Source organism: Branchiostoma lanceolatum, chromosome 10 (genome assembly GCF_035083965.1).
Source record: "Branchiostoma lanceolatum isolate klBraLanc5 chromosome 10, klBraLanc5.hap2, whole genome shotgun sequence".
NCBI lineage: Eukaryota > Metazoa > Chordata > Leptocardii > Amphioxiformes > Branchiostomatidae > Branchiostoma > Branchiostoma lanceolatum.
The window spans coordinates 19513267-19536815 of NC_089731.1; the positions used below are offsets into that span (position 1 = coordinate 19513267).

At 41.1% G+C, this 23549-nt stretch overlaps 1 protein-coding gene across 2 annotated transcripts in view; it reads right to left on the bottom strand.

Moving 5' to 3' along the window:
• Positions 1–3373: 3373 nt before the first annotated feature.
• Positions 3374–23549, bottom strand: part of LOC136443968 (uncharacterized) — a 31593-nt gene continuing 11417 nt past the window's right edge. Inside the window, exons 2-6 of one of the 2 annotated variants that reach the window (XM_066441357.1) lie at positions 21441–21749; positions 18741–18910; positions 16162–16319; positions 9266–9424; positions 3374–8190 (exon numbers count right to left, since the gene is read on the bottom strand). In XM_066441357.1, the coding sequence (XP_066297454.1) occupies positions 8000–8190; positions 9266–9424; positions 16162–16319; positions 18741–18910; positions 21441–21659 (897 nt within the window). In that variant the 5' untranslated portion in view covers positions 21660–21749 and the 3' untranslated portion in view covers positions 3374–7999. The remainder of the gene's footprint in view (positions 8191–9265; positions 9425–16161; positions 16320–18740; positions 18911–21440; positions 21750–23549) is intronic. The other variant, XM_066441358.1, reaches the window with a different exon arrangement.

Consider the following 23549-nt stretch of genomic DNA (forward strand, 5'->3'; position numbering starts at 1 on the left):
AGAAAACAGGTACATGTATGATTCTTTTGTACATGTCCAAGTATTTTTGAAATTGAATGTGTTCAGAAGTAATTGACAGGAATCATAAGAACTTGACACATGTTGCCGCATTGGAGATATTGCACATTATTTTTTAGATATAGACCATATTTTTTTAGCCATAGGGAATAAACTAATGCAGCATTTATTAGATATCCAAAATTGCCCATAAGGTGATATCTGAGTCCTAAATTACAGCTCATCTAGTTGTTTCAGGGAGGATGAATATACTTCAAATGTTTCCTGATGAATAACACTAATGACAAAAATTAATGATTGACATATTTACAATTGTTGTGGTCCTGAGAATTTCAAAAAGTTGCACATTAGCTGGTGCTCTTTTGGCAATTATCGATGGTGCTAAGAAGTATAATGTCTAAAGTGGCACTTCCAGAGGTCAAATGAGATAGATTTCGCCATTGGAAATTTATGATGCCCAGAATGACAGTCATATGTTGTTAAGAAATGAAATTGTAGTCCCAGTATTCGTCATCATTATCAATAGTCCTCTAGTTAGTCAGCCGTAGTTTTACAGTATGAAATTAATCATGTATGCTTAAAAATGTAGCATTTGAGCAATTCACAGTTTGCCAATAGAATATTATTTAAGTTCATTTTGCTGAATGAATGCCTTATTGGCTGTTGTTAACTTACCTGCATATTTTACAACCAGTATGGCAGTATGTGGTATTGGCATATATAGGCTGCCTACTTTTAGTTTTGGGAATTACAATAAGTGAGTTTTGCAAACATATTCAGAAGTATCCTGTTTTTTTATGTCTCTCATGCCTGTATGTCTGAATGTGTACCTTAAGCCCCTGTCACACTTGTGCGTATAAGCCATTCCGCGTGAGTTCCGTGTTGAATTTTGACAACACGCAGTTGTACGCTCAAAATATCAATTTTTTTCCAGTTATGCGCGGCGCACATATAGCGTGTGAATAACGACTTTAACGCATCCAATGCGTTTGAGACACGTGTAATTCGCATATGAAGTGCGCAATACTCTTATCCTTGCAGCGAATAGCTGCGCATCAGGTGCGTGTGCTGAGCGCATTCCGAATGCCCACAACGACTGCCGGCCGCATGCCTGGCGCACTTCCGACGACTGCTAATCGAATTACTAGCGTACCCCAGGTATGAGATGAGTTGAAACGGCAGCTGCTGCCTGCTTTTCCTTTTATTACAAGTTCAGACTCGACTACAAGAACAACATAGGGCGCCGGCCGAAACGTGGCTCTTCCACCCGCGCTAGCCGTGGCCGTGGCCGTGGCTCGTCTAATTCTGGACCACCCGTTGAGGCGTCTAACACCCCTGATGCTGTAGGTGATCGTGATGGTTGTGTTGGCCATGGTACTGAAGACAGTCCCCCGGCCCCATCAGGCGAAGCTGTCCAGTCTCACTCACCTGGTCACGAACCTGCAAACGAGGGTGGTGAGAAGGAGCAGACCTCCGGATCACCATCACCTCAGGCCTCGTCTGCTACCCCCCAAAAGCCACGAGTAAAGAAGACCAGCTACTCCCTACATGCTGAGGTAGAAAAGGCTTTGGTGGAATGGATCAAGGAGAACGATATCCTCTGGAACAGTAAGCTGATCCGCTACAAACGTACAGATTTAAAAGAAGCTCTATAAAAAGGAAAAGGAGAAAGAGCTAGAGAAGACAGCCACCTACTTGAAAGGCTGGTGGAGGTCCATTAAGGACATATTCACAAGGCTACACAAGAGGAAGAGCGGAGATGGGCTCAAGGACCTCACTGAGAGGGAAGAATGGATTTTTGCCACTTGTACTTTCTTGCGGCCACTAGTCCGGCACGTGTCACAACCAATGAGAAGTGTAAGTATGGAAGGCCCTTGTGTCTTCGTTTCGTAGCTCCACCATTAATCGGTGATAGATCACAAACTGTTGTCTTCTCTCTATCCACGGCCGGACCCAGACGGTCCTTTGGCGTGCTATTCTCCCTCTTCTCTTTCTTTGACGAAGGAGATGGAGTTGTAGGTTGACGATGTTGGATGACGGCAAGCATGAGGTGTCGCCAGTTATGGCCTGGATCTGCCATGTTTGGAAGTTCTATGCACCCTGGAGTCAAAGGTGCCCTCGTATTTACACCAAATCTGGAATATGCCCCGGATGTTCGTCGAGCACGCTATGTGAACGATATCCGTTAGCTATCTGTGCGTTTGTCAGACGCTACTGGTACGTGCAATACGCTGCCCGATCGCAGGACGAACGACACTAATTCGTGACGTATATTCTTATTCGCTATACGGTCGACCATCATGCGTTGTATCTGCGCTGCAAGTGCGCGATGTGGTCGTTGCGCAGAGATCGTGCCGCAAGAGAAGCGTATTACGGCGATTGAAACGCAAACACAAAGCGCGCTCGTACCTTACTCGACCGATGTAGGACGTGGGAACTGCGTTCTTATAACGTCTGAGCTGCGTCCCAGCGTTCGCACGAAAGTTTTGGGTAGTTTCAAAAATATCAGGCGTACTGGGCCATGCCTTGCGTGTGCCTGCGTGCCTAAAACTATCACAAAACGATTGAGAAACGCGTTAGGTGCGTATTGGGCGCACGCCGGCGTATGACAAAAATGTTGATACGCAACTCACACACTCATGTTATACGCACAAGTGTGACAGGGCCTTTACATTTGTAACTCACCACATGCGGTAAAGCCTGTTGCTTTAGGCTAGTTGACTGTCTGCACGTCCAAAGTAACAGAATTTGCCAGATCAGAATGGGTATTAGATGTGGTGATGATGTAGACCTGATAGATTTTTTTATTGTCATTCCAGAAATCTTTTTTCATTGTTGAAATTAGAGCTCACAGTTTTCCACAAAACTCAATGGTTGACTACCTGTCCCGGAAGCACTAGTGTTCTCCAACAGGCAGGATGACATGGAGCAAAATTAAAAATTGTTTTAACTTTCCATTCTACATTGTAAAATAGTGTACCGAAAAGAGAACTAGAACAATTGACCTCGTGACTACTAAAGTTAACACTAAAAAGATTGCAAACTTGATTTTGGTCAATGATATCTCCGTAAATACTTTATCAATTACTTTGTATCATCAATATTTTAAAGCTAATTTACTTCCCTTTACAGTGATATTCCAATGAACCTTCAACAAAGCTCTCAAACCTTCTGACCAGTCTAAGAAACCACTTAAGTGCAAACTATTAAGGCCGCACCAACATGATTTTATGGATGACATCCTCTGGAGACCCCAAAACTAACGTGAGCGGGGGGAAAAATTGGCAAAAAAATTGCTGCTAATTCACAGGACTACAATGCTGATATTGCGAATTGAACCACAGAACACAGTGTATCAAACACACAACAAGTCTTTATTTGTAGGTGGTACATGTAGGTTGTCTTGTTCATCATAGCAGACTTTAATATATTTGGCTCCAAGGGCTGTGGATGATATATGACTGATGAGAATACTCATAAGGGTAGTTTTAACATACAATGGCATTGAACTCCATTTCTAGTCACACTTACAAATCTCGCTGTGAGACCTCTGTACCAACAATGCCCATTTCTCTAATCGTTGCAAAAGAAACGTGTGAGCTGCTCTGCATAGGTCGTCTTTGAAACTGTCTGGGCGATGCTGGCCACCGCGAGTCTCTCTTACAAACCTACATTGTAACATCCCCCTCGCCAACATCGATGGCATACCAATTCACAATTACACCCCCAGTTTTCATGTGAACTTTGACATCTTTTGTGGTAGTACATAATGAGTTTACGACAAGCCAGCACACGATGCTGGCCAACTGCAATAACATGGACATTAGGGAGACTAGTCGGCCACTAATAGCAAGAGAGAACATTGCAGAGAGAGCGCTAACGGCTACTCCTCTGCCGTTTTCCACCATCTATAACACAACCAGGGACACTCATTCTATCTTGAATCCACAGATATCGTAGACCGCGAACCCCATTGGTTTAAAGGGGGGGGGTGTTAGAGAAGCAATATATTATGAGAGAATGTACAATCCCACCCTCAACAGGAAAGGAGGTCTACGCGTCGAACTTGGGTTAATGCACTCACACACCCCACCCCAGGACGAACAACATTCAGCTTCTAACTAAAACAACAGGAGCTAATTGACTTACATGTATTAGCACACAACCTTGTCTTGACTTCAAGTCTTCTATTGAACCATTCTAAATTGTCTTCACCTCATTAACATATCAATTCAGAGTTTTGGTATAAAACCTGGGTCTCCGGTTCCTTCCTTTAGTCACTGACAAAAGATAGTGGATGCTTCTATGCAGTTGCTTGAGTAACTATTTGCAAAACTGTCTTTTGAGTTTCTAATTTGTACTGAATAGTGAGTGAATGAAAGCGACAAGATGAATGTGAAGATGAGATGCAGATTTTTTTGTACAGGAGCAGACATAATGGCAAAATTCTTTTTCGACAGGTACTGCGATATAGAGTGAATGACAAGACTTATAATGTAACAATTAGAACTTTACTCTGGGTTTTTTTCTTCCAATGTTGTTATATTCAAGGTTTATGTTTTTTCATTAATGACATAAGTAACTTTACATATGTAAAAACTGGAATTTTAATAATTTTCAACCAACAGGACCTGGTGTAAATTGTTACTGTACAATGGGAGTACTGGCATGAGTTGGATGTCTGCGGTTGAATTTTTTGGCGGTGTTTCAGGAACCTGCCAAACAGTATATTATGTGGTTAGTTCACAAATATTCCGGGAATTCAACAAATTTATCTGTGGAATGTTCCACGCCTGCGTAGTTACCATCTAGAATTCCATGGGGGGTCCATGTCCTAATCTTTTTTCCGGCCCATTCAAACTGCTTAGTTGATTAACTTTGCCCGCACAAGTGTTGTGCCGCACAAGTGTTGTTGCTTTTCCTGTACAATTTCTTGTCATGCTGTTTTTGCTGCTAAATCTCCCTGGGTTTTGTGTAGGGCATATATAGTCACAGTTTTCTGCATTTATATTTCTCAGCTGTTGTAGCATGGCTTTTAACAAGGACCTCCTTAGTTTTAGCGTCCGTTTTTTCGCAGTCACATAATTTATTGGACCTCGCCGACTTCTACACAACTAGAAGGAATTTGCTTGCTACGGAAAGTCTATTATAGATTGTTTGCATGGGTATCTGAGACAGCCATCAAGGTGAAGACTGGTGCCCTAAAGGAGTTTGTAGAAGAACAGCAAGCAATTGAGACAATGGTTGTGTCTTGGCTCTCTCCCCAAAAAGAAGATTATCCTACTGGTGAATACCACTTACAATAAACATTCAATTGCTGCCAAGGCCATAGTTTTTATTGCCTACCTTGTTGTTTTTTCGCTTTTCTCCAAGCTGAAACTTCAATAACCATGATTCTCTTCTCTTTTTTTCAATTTTTTTTTTCTTTCCCTGTCACTCCATATTTTTTCTGACAAAAATTCAGAACCAACAAATTAGATTGGTCTGGCCTAACTATTAATAACCTACATGCGGACATATCATCACAACACGGTGATCTTGTTCTACAATCATCTTCCATGTCTCATAAATGCTCTGGACACATGCATCACACATACAGGAGTACAATGTTGCAGCAATGATATAGACAGTCTATATATAGGTAGTACATGTAATATCAATTATTGGAAATACATGCGTACAGTATACAGAACATTGCTTTTTTTTTACCTTTCTAAGTAGCAGAGCAATATACATTTAGTTGCTTTTGACTTCTTGACTTAAATTCATATTTCTTTGATAAAGTTTACAGGTGTTATGTTGCTTCATTTAGATTATTTATGTATCATATAGTATATATTGATTTAATAATGAATCTATATAAAGATTCATTGTTAAAACAATTATCATTCTTTTCTTTATGACATGGCAGGCTTTCGAGAAAATTGATTTCAAACCATGTCATTTAGCCCAGGTATCAAAATACCAGTATTGAGAATGGGGGGCTTAGGACAATTGAAGCCATGGATGGATGCAAAATGCTATACATGTATTTCCTCTTTTTGTCTCTAAGACTTTTTTATTTATTTTCTGAGCCATCCTTGTTAGTTGTTACTTCATGCTCATTTTCCTTGCACAGGATACTCAGACTGTATATTATAACTGTAACATGTAGATACATAATTTTGTAGTTTCAGACTATCACAAAGTTACACAGTCACACTGGATTGTCCATATCCCTCTGGGATTGAAATGCTGGCAATACAATACCATACAGTATCATACACTCTCATAAACATTATAATATTGTAGTCGTGGCCAAATCAAGAGAATCATGGTAGCAATGACACCTTGTTTAAGTCTAGTTTCTTAGTTCACTTTCAGTCAAAACCATTTGTTATGTCTCCAGGATGGAATTCTACAGATGACACCCTTTTAGATTATATAAGAATTAAATTGCAATGTGGATAAACAAGGTACACAATTGCAGAAAACAGTGCATATTATTATTAACCATACATTGTGTCCAATATGAATTCTAGATCTGCTCTCATAGCTTTCGAAAAGGCACAAAAGACCTACGTTTGATGTATACATGTACATGTACATGACATGGTAATGATGCTGCTTGGAACAAAACATTGAAGTCTGGGAATATTTTGTCTTACAGTTATAATTTTGGGGCCCTGCAAATGGCCGGAATTGTAACATCTAAAATATGGTAAGTTCACCTGTATCTGACTGACGTATATTCACCAGGAAAAATGGCCTGCTCAAATTGTCTCTGACATTGGCAGGGTTTACACACACGTTTTTGAGTCGACTCATTCTGTTTACGCACAGGGCGACAAAGTGACTTGAAGTTGGTTTTGAATTTGTTGTCTTATGGATGATCAGACACAGTAGTCCAGGATCTACATAGCTGTCCACCATGTCTCGGCTACCATGGACACAACAGGTAGCTTACCAACATGCACAAACTCTGAACAGAAAATGACAAAAACAAATAATTGACTGCTCTCTGATGCTACCAAAAAAGGCTAAAGTGATGTGACATGGCTTCCCTGATTAGCGTATGACCCCTATGCCTGATCTTTGCATAACTCACCGGGAGTCGACTCTGGATTTACTCACACAAAAACGTGATTAGAGTTACCTCTCAAGTTTACTCAAGTCCGGAAGAGGGTACATGTACTTGAGTCCCCTAAAGTTCTGTTTACACAGTCCTGAGTGGAGTCAGCCCCAAGTCGGGAGTGTGTACACCCAGCCATTGTGTTACATTGTAGGAGGAAGTGAAAAGAGTCGATTTGCCATTGCTTGCTTTTCCTCAGTACAAAAGGACTTTTGCACTGGTTTTAAACAGTGAGAATAGAGCACCACTAACAGTCATATCATCAAATAAACAAAAAGCAAGCCGCATGAAAGTCATCGTGAGGAGGGCAGGATAGCAGCTGAGGCCAACATTGCTCAAGTCTGGGTAGGTACAAAATGAACATGTACAAAGCTGAAGTAAATGCACAGCAAAAACAGACTGTAAGGAGGGTAATTGTCATTAGACATCAGAACATGGGATTGTTCTCTACGTAGGGTTATAAGGTTTGTATCCTTCCTCTGTCACTGATTCTAAAGTTGCTTTTAATATTTATTCTGAACTTACTTGCACTTATCATTACTAAATACTTAGATGTTGCAGACTAAGCATCTGATGACACAAAATTCACTGACTTGGAGGCCATTCTGCTGTACTGATACATCAAAAACTATGATCTGGTGAGTGGGCATGAGAATCTCCTTTAGTCCACTGTTGAAAGCTTGAGGCATGTCCATCTTGATGTTGTTTTAACAAAATAACTGGTTTGGACATTTCTGAATGATGGGTAAGAAAAATCATCAGGTATCATGAAAACGACCTGCACTTCAATGATGTTGACCAGTACTGAGTGCTAACTGAAATGACCCCTTCAATGCCGCTGTAGTCAGTGGTATAATGTATCACCAGTGGTTACAGGTTCTGGGATCCATGGTGAGATCCTGGCGTTCGCGCTAGTTCCTCCTGGGATCCGGTGCGCTTCTTGGACTTCTTGCGCTTGTTGATCTTCTTTGGATGGAACCTTGGTACTTTAATGCCACCCTTGCCAAGGTCCTTGTCCCACTTACAGAAGATAGCGCACAGCACGAGCAGGAAGAGCGATCCTGAACGATTACAGAAGAAACATCATGTCAGATTCTGTACATCCTGCCAGCACATATGGAACCATGCTGGAACCTGATAAGAACAAAATGTGATCCTAGTATTGAGAAATGGTAAAAACCACATGCAGACTGCTGACCAGGCTAGAAATCCTCAATGGGATAAGTTTAGGTATAGGATAGATAGGCTGAAATATTAAACTTGGCCTTGTTAAAAAGTGATGAATGTTTGAATGTGCACGACTTAAGAAAAAGGAATTACCGTAATTAATCAATGCCTCATTATCTATCCAAATGTTGTCTAGATTTTGTAGAATTTGTATCTTATGATGATGATCATGTAGTACTTAATTTAAGTATCATTATAAATCAAAATAGCATTTTCTTATTGATTTTGCGAATTATCTGGCAAAGCAAGAAACCATTTTTCTTTAAACATTAAATCGTGCATACCTTCCATCATTTCCAAAGTGCCAAAATTGTAAATCTGAAAACATCTTTTACAAGCTGACACCTTCCAGCATCTCACTGGCGAGTTTGTTTTGTCAGATTTAGTCGTTAAGGCAACTTAGAAAGCAATTTGTTGGATAATTGCTGATTCGAATCTGAGTTTCAAAGCGATCAATTGGTCGGGGTGCATATGTGAGTACAAATTCTCATGCACAACTGGCACAGTATTACAACTGGGGTATTCAAACATATTCTCATTGATTCTGCAAGTTAGGCATAATAATTATATCTATATATTCATAGGATGACTGATAATTGGTCAGAAAGGGTATACGCCAGGATTACTTAAGATTTTATAATACTGTATAGCCATTGATCTTGTTGACTTAAAAACAGACTTTATGTTTGCCAATCTGTATTTTACTGGCTGGCTATTAAACTCCTCCGAAAAAAACAATTTTGGCAATTTCTGTCACTCAGCAACCAGAAGAGACTATCATAAAGGGAGTTGCCTGGCTTGGTGCTAGGGAGTGTCCTAGCCTGAGCTGGTAGATAAGCCTGGTTTTCCACAAACCCGCCTTAGAAATAAAATGAACTACCGGTATCCCTTTACAACGTCGGACCTTACCTATTGCAGAGCCTGTACCCAATACGATATACAAGTCATTGTTCTCATCATCTTCCTCCTGTGTCTCCCACGGCCCGAAATCTTGATCAAAATTTGCAAGGCGCCTCCCAGAGTGCCTAGCTTGACCCTTGACCTCTGCCGCGGACCACGCACAAGACCCTGTTCAAATCAAATTTTGAAAGGAATTTCTCATTGGCAAGACAAAAAACAATTCCTGCTTTAACTGAAAAACATGTGCAAAGTAGAAACCCTCACACAAATTTTCTAGAATTTCTGAAAACTACTTTTTTACAATTGTTTTTAATTATGATAAACAATAATATTTGGGCCTGGGCGTAGCTCGTGGCTAGAAGTTATTGAGACCAGACCTCCTATTTTTGGGTGCAGACTGTCTCAGTTATGACATTAATCGTAATGAGCCATGGACAGACCTCATAATTCTTTGTGTCTCTGAGGATGGAAAATTTAATGTGTTTACGACATATGTGTTGAATTCCTAGAAAATAGAATGTTTAGTTTTAAAATATTACCAAGAATGTTGTCATTTGTGTTCTATTTGTGGTTCAGCACAAATGTGGCACTGTCCAGGCACAACTTGTGCCTTAAGTTCATATACATGTACATTATATGACATGACATTGTATTGTTTACTCTGGATGGCAGCATCTCTGCATTTATGGGAGACTTCAGAGGCTGAGGGATGGTCGTACACATAAATGTATATGTGGTATTGCTGCAATAATTGTTTCTGAGACAACCCTCTTATAAGTTGAAAAATCAACTGCAACTCGATAAGATGAGGATTCTAACGACTGCATAGTTGTGAGATATAATTGATAGAATTCTACTGTAAGAGTCACGATATTCATTGTATTTTTTTGGTAAGAGTCAAGTGATACCAATCTGGCAATAGAGAAAACCACCATTTCTTTCTGTTACTTGCCAATATCATAGATAACCTTTACCACTTGTGCTATTCAATTGTATTGTATTTTCTCTCTAGTCCTGCTGATACAAAATTTTTGCAATTTGGAAAAACTGTCCTCTTGCGTTGAGGACAACCACATTCTTGGAGGGTTAACCTTTATTCCTCCTGTTAAGGCTCGTCATGATTATCTAGCAGCTAATTACCTTTATCCAGCAGCTGTTCTTTTCTAATAGCCTGAGGACAGTCTGCTCAAGATAAAAAGTTGTCTAAGGCCACACCAATTGAATTTGTTGGTTCTCAGATTCGCCTCTTCTATTTTTTCCGAATGCACAAAAAAAAGGAAAATCGCCACATCTCCCATTCAGTAAATTGTTACTCAGTATATATAGTGGCCTAAAGGCATTCAACAATTTTCCAGTATAGTAAAAACAAAAAAAAACAAAAATGCCAATTTATTTAGTTTTTGTCTGCCAGTGTTTTTGTATTAAACATCAAAAACTGTTCTGTTTATAATTTTCAACCAACAAGTGCATCTACTACATAATGGGAGTACCGGGATGAGTTGGATGTCTGCAGTAGACTGTTTTGCTCAAACTTGAATAATCGTATTATTCTTTATGTTTTTTGCAAAAATTTTATTATTTTCGTCCTGTCGCTCCTTATTTTTTCTTTTAAAAAATCCGAGAACCAACAAATTAAATTGGTGAGGCGTAAGCAATAACAATAAGATTGGCAATGAGAAAAAGACATTGCCATGGCAACAGTAGTTGTTGTTTTCTTTTTTACTGTACCCTGCTTGGGCACTGATAGGTGGTGCTGTTCATACGGAATTCCAATTAAATGGGCTGATGAGTACCTGGTCTGTTGGGAAAATACAGACACATACACACAGACAAACACACACAGACAAATTGATATCAAAGACAGTACAACTACATTCCATCATGCATATTCCCACCACGAGAATGAACATCAGTTTCATCACAGACAGCTAAAAACAACACCCGGTGCTCACTGCTTGGGTTCCCACTACAACAATGACCATTCCAAACACGGTTTACACCAACGCCATGTTAGCCAAAATCTACAATTATTACAAATTCCGATCATACTTCAGAACCTCCACTTACCAACAGACACAGCACACACAATGCAACAACAGCCTTTTTACACTCATGGCTCATGCCCCATAGACCACACTGAGGAACGTGAATAGTCAGGATGTTACTACATGTACCGGTATATATAGTAGCTTAGGAATTTGTGTCCGTAATGGAATGCCTGGAACTTCCTGCTGACTATCATTCCAATCACTCCTATGATCTAAAAATAGCTGCATGACCCAATTTCTATCCTTTGCATTCCTGGGGTACACCCTGTAGACAGTTTCCTGTCCACTAAGATTCCAAACATTCCTATAGACTAAAAATAGCTGCATGACCCTCTTTCTATCCTTTGCATTCTTGAGGACACAATTCCTGTACAATTCTTACAATTCTTGCAGACACAATAACACGCGTACAGGAAAAACTGTCATTGACTGCACACAATACCATACCACTAATAATTGAGCAGAGCCTTGCTTCACCTAGTGAGATCCCGAAGAAACCCCACGACGAGAAGGAGTGACAGCGTAAGTACTACGACAGACAGGGAAAAGATCTGCCACATCTCCAAGTTGGAGATACCCTGAGATGCCAGCCGATCACCCCAGCCACCAACTGCTGGAAGCGTGGAAAGGTGATAGCGGTAGAAGGCAAGAGATCGTACGAAGTACAAACAGAAGACGGAGGAACATATCGTCGAAACAGACAGCATCACCGTCAGACAAAAGAAACAGCACCAGAAGTGAACGACATGGAGGCAGAGAACAACCCTCCAGGTCCAACAACATTACACCAGCAGCAGAGACGGCAGCGAAAGATACATGTACAACAGGACAGCAGATGACAACACGATCCGGACGAGTAGTTCGTCCACCAGAGCATCTGAAAGACTATGTCCGCAAGTAATGAATGAAAAGTTAACTTAAGGACAATACTAACGAACTAACAAACTGCTAACTCAATGAGAGACTCCAGATCACAAAAGGACCCTAGATTGAATAAGACCAGAGAATGAAAATGAACTCTAGAAACAATGATTGCATAAGAGCTGAACTGATAAGGTATGAGATCTGTGAAAACGTTCTAAAGAAAGGGGGACGTAACATGTGATGCTGATTAGCAACATTAACATATAGACTAACACGCATGCGTAACGGTAGAGATTTCAAGAGACAAACCGTCTAGCTTAGGAATAAACCAGCCGAAAGTGCATACTGGCGTGGTGTTATTCATTGGAACCCTACCAAGAGGTAGAAGAACCGTCCAAGACCAGACGGGACACGTTGCATTAAACATAATAAAAACGCTACTATGATCAATACTAAACACAATTTACAAATTTTAAAGAAATAGGTAAAAAATTATACATAATATTCATCATCAAATACATGTACTAATAATGAAATATTAAGGAAAAACGGAAAACAAGGAAAACGAACAAATCAGGTGAAATTAGTGTTTGGATGTTCTATGAAGTCTGTCTTTAGAATTTAAAAAAAAAACTGCAGGGCAATGACGAGCAAGACTGTCGTATTTGGCTTAGATTGTTCCATATGATGGGACCTCTAAACATTACTGTATGTTGTTTTTGACTAGATTTTGTCATAATTGGTTTTAAAAGATTATGGAGTCTCGTATAGTGGTGGTCGATATCTGAGTTGAAATTTAAAAGGCCTTTTCAAGAATGTCTTTAACAGCTGGATATCGGAAGCGTGCATACCTCAGGATTACAGATCTCTTCAAAGTGACTGTTATTACCTTCGCCAGAAGGTTATATTTTCGGTTTGGCTATGGTGGAGTGTAAACAGCATTATACAAGAAGCCTTTGATGTATCTGATCTTCATGATTTTTGGTCTGTCAGTAGGAATCAGGGAGACGAATGTCAAGTTCAAGAATGGGCCTCCTGGTGGCATTCTATGTTAATGTAGCAGACTTTTATGTTTGTCCATTCTTTTGTTACCGGGATAAATCGAGATGCTGTAGATGTGTCGTCATACAATTTAGTAGGTGGGTAGGGTTAAGGATAAGGAAGGTAAAGTTCGATAATGGGCCTCCTAGCGGCTACGGTAATTCTTGATTTGTAGTCAATCGCCAAAATTTTATCGCAAAAATTTGATAAGTAACATTTGAGACAATGATGTTTGTTCCCACCGTTAAAATTAGATGCCGTGAACTACTCCCTTTACCCCCAACCGCTGAAATTACCAACCACAAAATTAAATGGATTTTAAATGTTATCATTAAGGTGTTGCGGGCAGGTGGAGGTGTGGGTGTGAGACTGGTGTAGTGTGGATATCACACTGTGTAGTGCGGATATCAGACTAACTTGATCCACTCACACTGGAATGGACCTCTACTCTTATCGAGTAGTGTGGTGGGTGCTTTAATGTGCTGGAGGACCTTGAGGTGTGGCTCTCCACGGGACCTCCATCCGAGGGACAACCCTAGCCAAAGCGAGGTACTCATTACGTCTGAGTCGAGTGACGAAATCGGTGTGAAGCACTGTGGTGTGGTGTCAGACTGGTGTAGTGTGGGTGTCAGACTGGTGTAGTGTGGGTGTCAGACTGGTGTACTGTGGGTGCCAGACTGGTGTAGTGTGTGTGTCAGACTGGTGGTGTGGTGTCAGACTGGTGTAGTGTGGGTGTCAGACTGGTGGTGTGGTGTCAGACTGGTGTAGTGTGGGTGTCAGATTGGTGTAGTGTGGGTGTCAGACTGGTGGTGTGGTGTCAGACTGGTGTAATGTGGGTGCCAGACTGGTGTAGTGTGTGTGTCAGACTGGTGGTGTGGTGTCAGACTGGTGTAGTGTGGGTGTCAGACTGGTGTAGTGTGTGTGTCAGACTGGTGGTGTGGTGTCAGACTGGTGTAGTGTGGGTGTCAGACTGGTGTAGTGTGAGTGTCAGACTGGTGGTGTGGTGTCAGACTGGTGTAATGTGGGTGTCAGACTGGTGGTGTGGATGTCATACTGTTGAAGTGTGGGTGTCATACTGGTGAAGTGTGGGTGTCAGACTGGTGTAGTGTGGGTGTCAGACTGATGTACTGTGGGTGTCAGACTGGTGTAATGTGGGTGTCAGACTGGTGTAGTGTGGGTGTCAGACTGGTGTAGTGTGGTTGTCAGACTGGTGTACTGTGGGTGTCAGGCTGAGTGTGGATGCCAGACTGCTGGTGTGGGTGTCAGGCTGGTGGTGTGGATGCCAGACTGGTGGTGTGGATGTCAGACTGGTGGTGTGGATGTCAAACTGGTGTAGTGTGGGTGTCAGACCGGTGGTGTGGATGTCAGACTGGTGGTGTGGATGTCAGACTGGTGTAGTGTGGGTGTCAGACTGGTGGTATGGGTGCCAGACTGGTGGTATGGGTGCCAGACTGGTGGTGTGGATGTCAGACTGGTGTAATGTGGGTGTCAGACTGGTGGTATGGGTGCCAGACTGGTGGTGTCGATGTCAGACTGGTGTAGTGTGGGTGTCAGACTGGTGGTGTGGGGGTCAGACTGGTGTAGTGTGGGTGTCAGACTGGTGTAGTGTGGGTGCCAGACTGGTGGTGTGGATGTCATACTGTTGAAGTGTGGGTGTCATACTGGTGAAGTGTGGATGTCAGACTGGTGTAATGTGGGTGTCAGACTGGTGTAGTGTGGGTGTCAGACTGGTGTAGTGTGGGTGTCAGACTGGTGTAGTGTGGGTGTCAGACTGGTGTAATGTGGGTGTCAGACTGGTGTAGTGTGGGTGTCAGGCTGATGTAGTGTGGGTGTCAGACTGGTGTAGTGTGGGTGTCAGACTGGTGTAGTGTGGGTGTCAGACTGGTGGTGTGGATGTCAGACTGGTGTAATGTGGGTGTCAGACTGGTGTACTGTGGGTGTCAGACTGGTGTAGTGTGGGTGTCAGACTGGTGTGGTGTGGGTGTCAGGCTGAGTGTGGGTGTCAGACTGGTGTAGTGTGGGTGTCAGACTGGTGAAGTGTGGGTGTCAGACTGGTGTAGTGTGGGTGTCAGACTGGTGTAGTGTGGGTGTCAGACTGGTGTACTGTGGGTGTCAGGCTGAGTGTGGGTGTCAGACTGGTGTAGTGTGGGTGTCAGACTGGTGAAGTGTGGGTGTCAGACTGGTGTAGTGTGGGTGTCAGACTGGTGTACTGTGGGTGTCAGCCTGAGTGTGGGTGTCAGACTGGTGTAGTGTGGGTGTCAGACTGGTGTAGTGTGGGTGTCAGACTGGTGAAGTGTGTGTGTCAGACTGGTGTAGTGTGGGTGTCAGACTGGTGTACTGTGGGTGTCAGGCTGAGTGTGGGTGTCAGACTGGTGTAGTGTGGGTGTCAGACTGGTGTAGTGTGGGTGTCAGACTGGTGTGGTGTGGGTGTCAGACTGGTGTGGTGTGGGTGTCAGGCTGAGTGTGGGTGTCAGACTGGTGGTGTGCTGTCAACTGCTGTGCTGGTGTGGATGCCAAACTGGTGGTGTGGATGTCAGACTGGTGGTGTGAATGTCAGACTGGTGGCGTGGATGTCAGAGAGGTGTTAATACAGATGCCAGAAAGGTTTGATCTGAATATCAGACAGGTGAATGAATGTGTGAGTAGTTGAAGTGTGGATGTTGTAGAGCGTAGACCACCCTCACTGCTATTCTCCAAGCAGAGGTTTCGGTCGGGGGGGTTAGTAGTGGCCGGGATTTTTTACCCCCCCCCCCCCCCCCCCCATGAAAACCTCTGCATGGGGAATACCTCACTCCATGCTATCTATGGTTAACATGCAATTGGGCCATCAGAGCAACTAGGTGTCTGATATCTATATTTGTATTGAAACATAATCTTGTTTATTATTGATAATATTTTACTCCACATTTAAGTGCACAATGTGTTTGTGAATAGAAAAACTCTAGATCTTACCAGCTGCACAGCCCATGCCTATTTGAATGTACATTTCCTGGTTGTCCTGTGTCTCATCTTTTGTCTGGATCACCACGCACTGCTTTCGCTTGTGAATAACGATCGGAGAAGACAGCCCCACTGTACTGTACATCAATGGCATGACGCAAACACGGTATCTGTTGAAAGGATATTTTTAGTTATCTTGATTGTGGAAGTTACAAATAGAGTACTGAGACCTATATGTAGAATCAGAATTCACAACAAAAATGTGCAATCTTTATCCAAAACTTATCAAAGATCGAAAAATAAAGTAGGAACTAAATAAAAATGTCAAGCTAATGACCCATGCAAGCACACTATTTCCATTGAAATTTCCTGACAAAACACATGTGTCATGGCAAAACACATAAGGAAACAAAAAGCAAAACAGAAGTCTTCCATTCTTCAAGATGATACAAATGTAGAAGAACAGTTTAATTTCTTCATATAGCAATTTATGTACTCCAGCCCCACAGTCCTTTAATACAAGAAACAAAATGCTTCATAGAGAGGTTGTACTACATATTAGTGTGTACATGTATGTGTTTGGTAAAATTGGACAATTACTAGTATTCAAATCATACAGAGAATACAACATGGTTTATTCTGTATCACTTTATGGTTCAGCCATCGGGCTATCCAACCTGCTGGAGGGCTGGGACTTGGGGTGATGCGGAATACACCGTTTTATGTCATACCCTCCCGAGAAAACGCACCTTTAAATGCAAAATGCGCCTGAACTGGAGAAAATGTTGTGTTCTCAAGCAAGTAAGTAAATCAATTTAAACGTCCAATTCTGGTATTTGAATTTGGGGCCGTGATGATGTTTGAAAAAGGTTTTCCGGACTGGCCTGTGCATTACGGTATCCATGGGCTCCATAGAATAATAAACGTATGTAAACTAGTCACTAGTCTTCACATATCATAATGTCATACATATGTGTTAATGTGTGTGTGAGGGAGTTTTAATGCCTGGGAAATGCTGTTCACTAATACTAGTTCAAGCTAAGGAGAAAATGGAGTCTTCGCGGTGTTTTTAAGTTCGCGGCAGAGCTTAAGTCACATATACTTAACGTAACATGACCTATTTACGTGCAGGAGCAGTTTTACGTCCAGTTTGGTCATGTCCACATGTCGCGGTGTATTATGCCAAAGCCTGTTCTCATGAGCAACAAAGAAGTTCTTTCGTCATAAGTATGATCCTTAATGATCTCTCTCTTTTATACAAAGCAATGAAAAGGGTTTACGTCCAGCAATATAACAGAATAAACTCCTGAACCAGTAACAACAAGTTGCACGGAAGCGTCATGTATGACTTATTTCATATGTAATTTGACACCGCATACTTCATCATGTGTTTCTAACTTACACGATACCGTAAAATCCCTATTTACGTACGCACTTTTTAAACTTTTCAAGTCGCAAGCAGGTGCTCCAAGCCGACACCAAAGTCGGGGTGCGTACGTTAGGAGGGGTTCTTCCTAAAAAAAATTGCATATCAGCTTGAAAGAATGGTACATCTTCATGCAAATGAAGTATGGACTGCTACCACACAATCAATCAGTAATAAAGAATAGATAATACATAATATCATATTTAAATTGTTTGACATTTTCTACCCAGAAACATTTTCTCAGTCACCCTTTAAGTTGGTAAACATCATCGGAAGGATGATCATGTCAACCTCTAACTATCCACCGAAATGCTGGAGAGGGGGTGCAATAATTACGTTAGGAGGGTTTTTCCCCTGAACGTTTTAACTCACTGAGTCAGGCCTGCAATCGTCCCCAAATCGGGGGTGCGTACGTTAGGAGGGGTGCGTACATAAATAGGAATTTTACGCTAGCTAGTATATTTCAAAAATAGCTGACGTTAAACCTTTCTTTGATATGCAGACTATCCATGGTGATTCGAGGTTTGAAACTCTTGCCAGTTTTAGGAAGGTTTGATACAACCTAATGACCCCCGCTCAGATGATACATTTTTGCACGGCATAACTCATGGCCATGCGTTTATCACGTGAACGCCACGTGCTGCTGATGTCGGGGAAATTCACAACACAAACATTGTTTTCTTCCATCGCGCCAGGCAAGCGGAGGGACAAACAGTGCGACTTTACTGTCATTTTTCTGTAGACTACTTTCGACAGTTACTGTACATTTTTTTTCTGGTCTATGTTCTTCAAGCATAGCGCTAGAAGGGAAAAGACTGAAGTGGACGATAATGGGTAAGCTTAGCACAATTCTACATCATATACCCCAGTATAAATACATGCTCGCACGGCGTTAAACAGGCGGAGAAAAACTTAAAGACCATGCATTTTTCTTGTTAGAATAGCAAATATTTCTGCCCATTGGTTTAACATATTGGCTCTGTCCACGAGGTTTTAAGATAAACAACGTTTTTAATAAATCGGACGTTAATTGGTCATGTTACGTTAGTAGTTATAGTATTGGACAAATCGCGGTGGTTTTAAGTTCGCGGTGAAACGAACATAAAACCACCGCGAACATTTCTGCATTTACAGTAACAAATGTAATTGCACGATTTGTACCTACCTTGTTTTTGGATAGAGTCCTTTGAGTGTGTAGCTCCGGAATTCCCCGTATATGTCACTCGTTCGGACCCTGACGGTCTCACTGTCCATCATCTCATGTTCTATCCGATAGCCTGGAAAGCTATCATTCCCGCTGACATCCCATCGAAGTCGAACAGACGTTGCTGTAATCTGTTGTCGGAAACAAATTAATGATGTTCCAGTTGGAGTTACATTCCAATAATTATTGACATTCCTGAATTTTTAGGCCACTATGTCACAGTAATTGTATCGCATTATCTCCTACTTCACCTGTATTGATAGCAGTTGACGAGACTTGTTAATGGCACCTGAGATTATCTTTAAGTCACTAATTTACAACAAATTTCTCTGAATTGGGTGTGCAAAACCTCTAAAACCTAATACTTAGTCCAGTTTTAGGCAATCCAATGGGGAAGCTTACTGGTATATTGTAAAAGTAAAGGAAAGCAAGAGGCGGCGCTTTTATTGGGAAAGCTTCTTCACTCCCAGGGGAATATTCTTAGCAATAAATGTCATAATACTTCATGTTCTGGTGTATCCATCAAAACCTACTGTATTCCTGAATTTGGCGTCTATACATGATGTGTACTTTTTTGTATTTCTCCATTAAGTCAGACCCTTTCGAAACCCAGTGTCACCTTGTGCTAACTTGTGATTTTTATACTCCTCACAACTCTTCAATGACCAAAATGTTCTAAATAATTAAAATGGGTAGTGGATGAGCTTAACGTATCAAGTGGTTGAAATTTAGTCACAAATCTGGGCTTCATAATCTACCTATTTTAGGTATACTGATTTGATTATATGGATGACAGCTTCTAAGCACTCCAAAACAAAGAAGAGTTTGGAGACCTCATACCTCCATGAAACATTTCGATCATGTGTTATTGTGTACATTTACTGTGCTATCTTTTCTTACTCATCATACAAATAATTCTGTAATTAGCATGAACTATTTTGAATAATGGTCTTGAGATCTCGGCCAAAAATACATATTTTGTATGTGTAAAAGTCATTTCCTTTGTCAGATTTCCATGTTAACATTTCATCATAGATTATGCATATTTCTTGTACATTTACATAAACTATGCATGGTGGTGTACATGTTTCACTAAATTACACAAAGGTATGTTATTCCCACCATCTACTACTAAGGGACTCTTGTATGTTTGGTATCTGTTAATGTTCCACCTGCCACAAGTTACATACGTTACATATATCAAAGTCCTTATGGAAAACACTGCAATTACATAATTTACTCATTGATTATACAAATTAAGCCGTAATTTGCAAGATTGATTTGCATTTCATTGCTTCCTTGGCCTCTTTCTATGGTATGTTGCATGTAGCTGTTTTTAAAGGTCCTGCACCAGGTGTTCTTTGGCCTGCCTCTCTTCCCTCTGCCATTTGGTGGCATCCAGGCCATTGCAATCTTTGAGTGCCGCTGACTTAGTAGACGTAGGATGTGACCTAATGACTGATGACTGAACACACAGAACGTGACATTGCAAATAATAAATTCTTTCTTTTTGTTCTTTTACATTACAACAAAAGTTACTTGCACCAAAACATTTCTGCATGCACAACACAAACCTTTCAAAAAGGTCATACTATATTATCTCACTACGGCTCAACCAATGACTTTATCCTGAACAAAGGAACGACGGATTCCCATCATATCCAGCGTACCAGTAGCTTAGACAGAAATGTACAAAATCAGATTAAACATTATGCAAATTAGGATTTGATTTGTACAATTGATGAAAAAATTCTATGATTCCAGTCACCAGTGTTCTCCAAAATAGGACTTTGATTGATGTAATGTGTACTTTATGGCAGGTGGAATATTCACAGATACCAATTATACAAATAAGGGCCTAATCTGCATAGTGATGTACAAGTGCCATTATTCCTTTTGTGGTAAACAATAGGAATCCCATACCAGTGACATGTGAAAGTTATACATTAAAGGTATACACCATCATGCATAGACTATGCGAATGTGGAAGCTCTTACATAATTCATGATAAAATGTAAACATAGAATTCTACCGCCAAAGAAAATAACTGCTACACATACAATATATAAATTTAAAAAACTGTAATTTTGGTACAGAAGGCCATCATTTTAAGATTGTGCTAATCATAGCCTTATTTACATAATCAATGAGAGAAAATCGAACAAGAAATTAACAGTAGGTCTAAATATCTTATGGAGGTATGAGGTCTCCAAACTCTTTTTTTACGCTCCTTTGGATAATGTCCTTGGTTTGTTTGTTAGTTAGTCTTCTTTGTACTTTTCTTATTTTATTGCTGCTATCATTACTGAGTATTTGTATCTGCTTGTTGTTTGGTTGATTTGTACTTATTGTACTATCAATATGATCATTTCTTATTGACAAAATGTACATTTCATTCCTATCAATTTGCCTCAATGGCTGAGTGATTATCGAACTGTACCCAAACTGAACACATATTTTATGATGAAGGGGTCCACATATCGTGGAGCTGGTCAATGTATGATTTTGTGAAGAGAAACTGATCGTGTTGTACATCAATTTGATGAGACTCGTTATCTGTTATAACTTGAAAGCATACTTACCTTTGTCTCCAATTGTTTAACTAGATTGACTGGAGCCCATGTTAGTCCTGTAATCACGACATGTTTTGTTGCTGTTTACCTGTGAGGAGGTCAGGTTCTCCACACGCAGGCTGTTCTTCATCTCCAACTTCTCGGCCCGCGGCTCGGGTGCGGCGTGCTGCAGTGGTTTCTCCGCCCTGTGGCCCTCGTACCGGCTGATCTGTCTGTGTCTGACCGGGTTGTGGACGATCTCCGAGACCGCCAAAGTGCAGCAGAAGACGATACACACAACAGATATTCGTCCTACCGAGGCCGACATGTTAACTTAGGGCTATGTACACTGGAATTTACGTTTCAAAAATTCTCAGTGGAATCTTCAACTTTGTAGCTTCTCAGATAGTCTTGGCCGCTGCGAACAGATTTAAAGAAACAACATCAGTGCGTGGTGTGTGTGCGCGTGTGTTATGTCTTTCTACACAAACAGATCCAAATAAAAACAATCGAACTGTGTCCTATAGCTAAAGATCTAACTTCATCATCATCATCGGTCCTTAATTACGTGGTGCAGAAAGCGAGCACTGAGAGAAGTTCATGTCCTTCTAAACAATTAACCTAAAATAAAAACTTCTTAATACGCAACTCATGCGGACTTGCATATACATGTGTACTTGCATATACTTGCGTATTAGCAATTACGTGTTAAATTTTGTCAATAGGCAGTTGTACGCTAAAAATATCAAATTTCTTGCGTGACGCACATTTAGCGTGTGAATAACGAATTCAGCACATCCATTGCGTATGAGACACGTATGATTTGCATATGAAGTGCGCAATACTATAATCCTGGCAGCGAATAGCTGCGTATTAGTTGCTAATGTTGAGCGTATTCCGGACGCACACAACGTCTGCCGATCGCATTTCTGGCGCACTTCCCAGTAATTCCAATCGAATTACGAGCGTATTTGCTTGCATTGATATTAACTGTTATCGGAAGAGGCCTCCACAACTGACGACAGGTAGGATTTTTTTTGTATATGTGGGACACTTGTTTCACTTTTGGAACACTCTATGACGTTTAGAGCCATTATTACCTTCGCTGAGAAGGTTATTCGTTGATGCTTGTCTGTGTGTCTGTTAGTGAACACGATAAGTCGAGAACGCCTGGATGGTTTGTTGTCGTAGTTGGTGTGTCGGTGGGTATGTGGGAAATCTCAAGATGATTAGATTTTGGGCGAAGTGCTTTGCATAATTAACGAGAAAAGTGTAAAAATGTGTTATATTGTATGAGTGTATACTAGCTGGGTGCCAGCTGGAACGTGTTACTGGTGTAGGGGAAGTGTTACTGGTGTAGTAAGGAGATATTCCCATTGGGCCAGGGGGTTTGACTGTTCAAATTAGCTTGTCACATTAGCTTGTTAGATCCCGAGACCTGGGCTTCTAAGTGGATTTGGCTCCGCCCACCCGAGGAGTTTGTTGGCTCCCGAGCTAGGGCAGAAGGTTATGCATAGGGTAGCGTTTGTATGTATAAGAAGACCAGCATAACTCAAGAATGCCTGGATGGGTTGTCTTGATATTTGGTATGTTGGTAGGTCTTGGTGAGACCTGAAAATGATTAGATTTTGGGCCCTCTAGCGGCTTGTTATAGTACTGCAGCGGAAATTCCTGTTTTGATATCTCATGTTTTGGATATGCTATGGAACCGACTTTTGAGTGGTAGATAGCTCTTTGGAAAGAGAGTAAAAGGTATCGGTTTGGACACCCTATCGGCATTTTCTGGGACTGCAGGAGCAGGTTTTGCTTCAGACTGTGAAAGGGAATAACTCAAGAAGGGCTTGATGGATGGTCATGCTTTTTGCTAAATGGATAGCTTGAGTGATGATTTACATTAATTAATACTTATTATGCAAATCAGTATCTGATTGCATAACTAATGATGAAAATTGATACATCCTCCAAATTCCATGATAGGACTCTCAAACATGTGACATGACTGAGGAAGAGAGAAATTAATATCAACTATGCAAATGAAGACCTCTTTTGCATAATCAATGAGATATACTTTAACTCTATAACTTACGTGGTGCTTTGTTTGATTGGATAATAATGATGCAAATCAGATTTTAATTTGCATAATTAATGAGGCAATTTGAAAACCCGCTGTGTTCCATGATATGACTATTCAAATATGCGAATTTGTAACTGAGGAAGA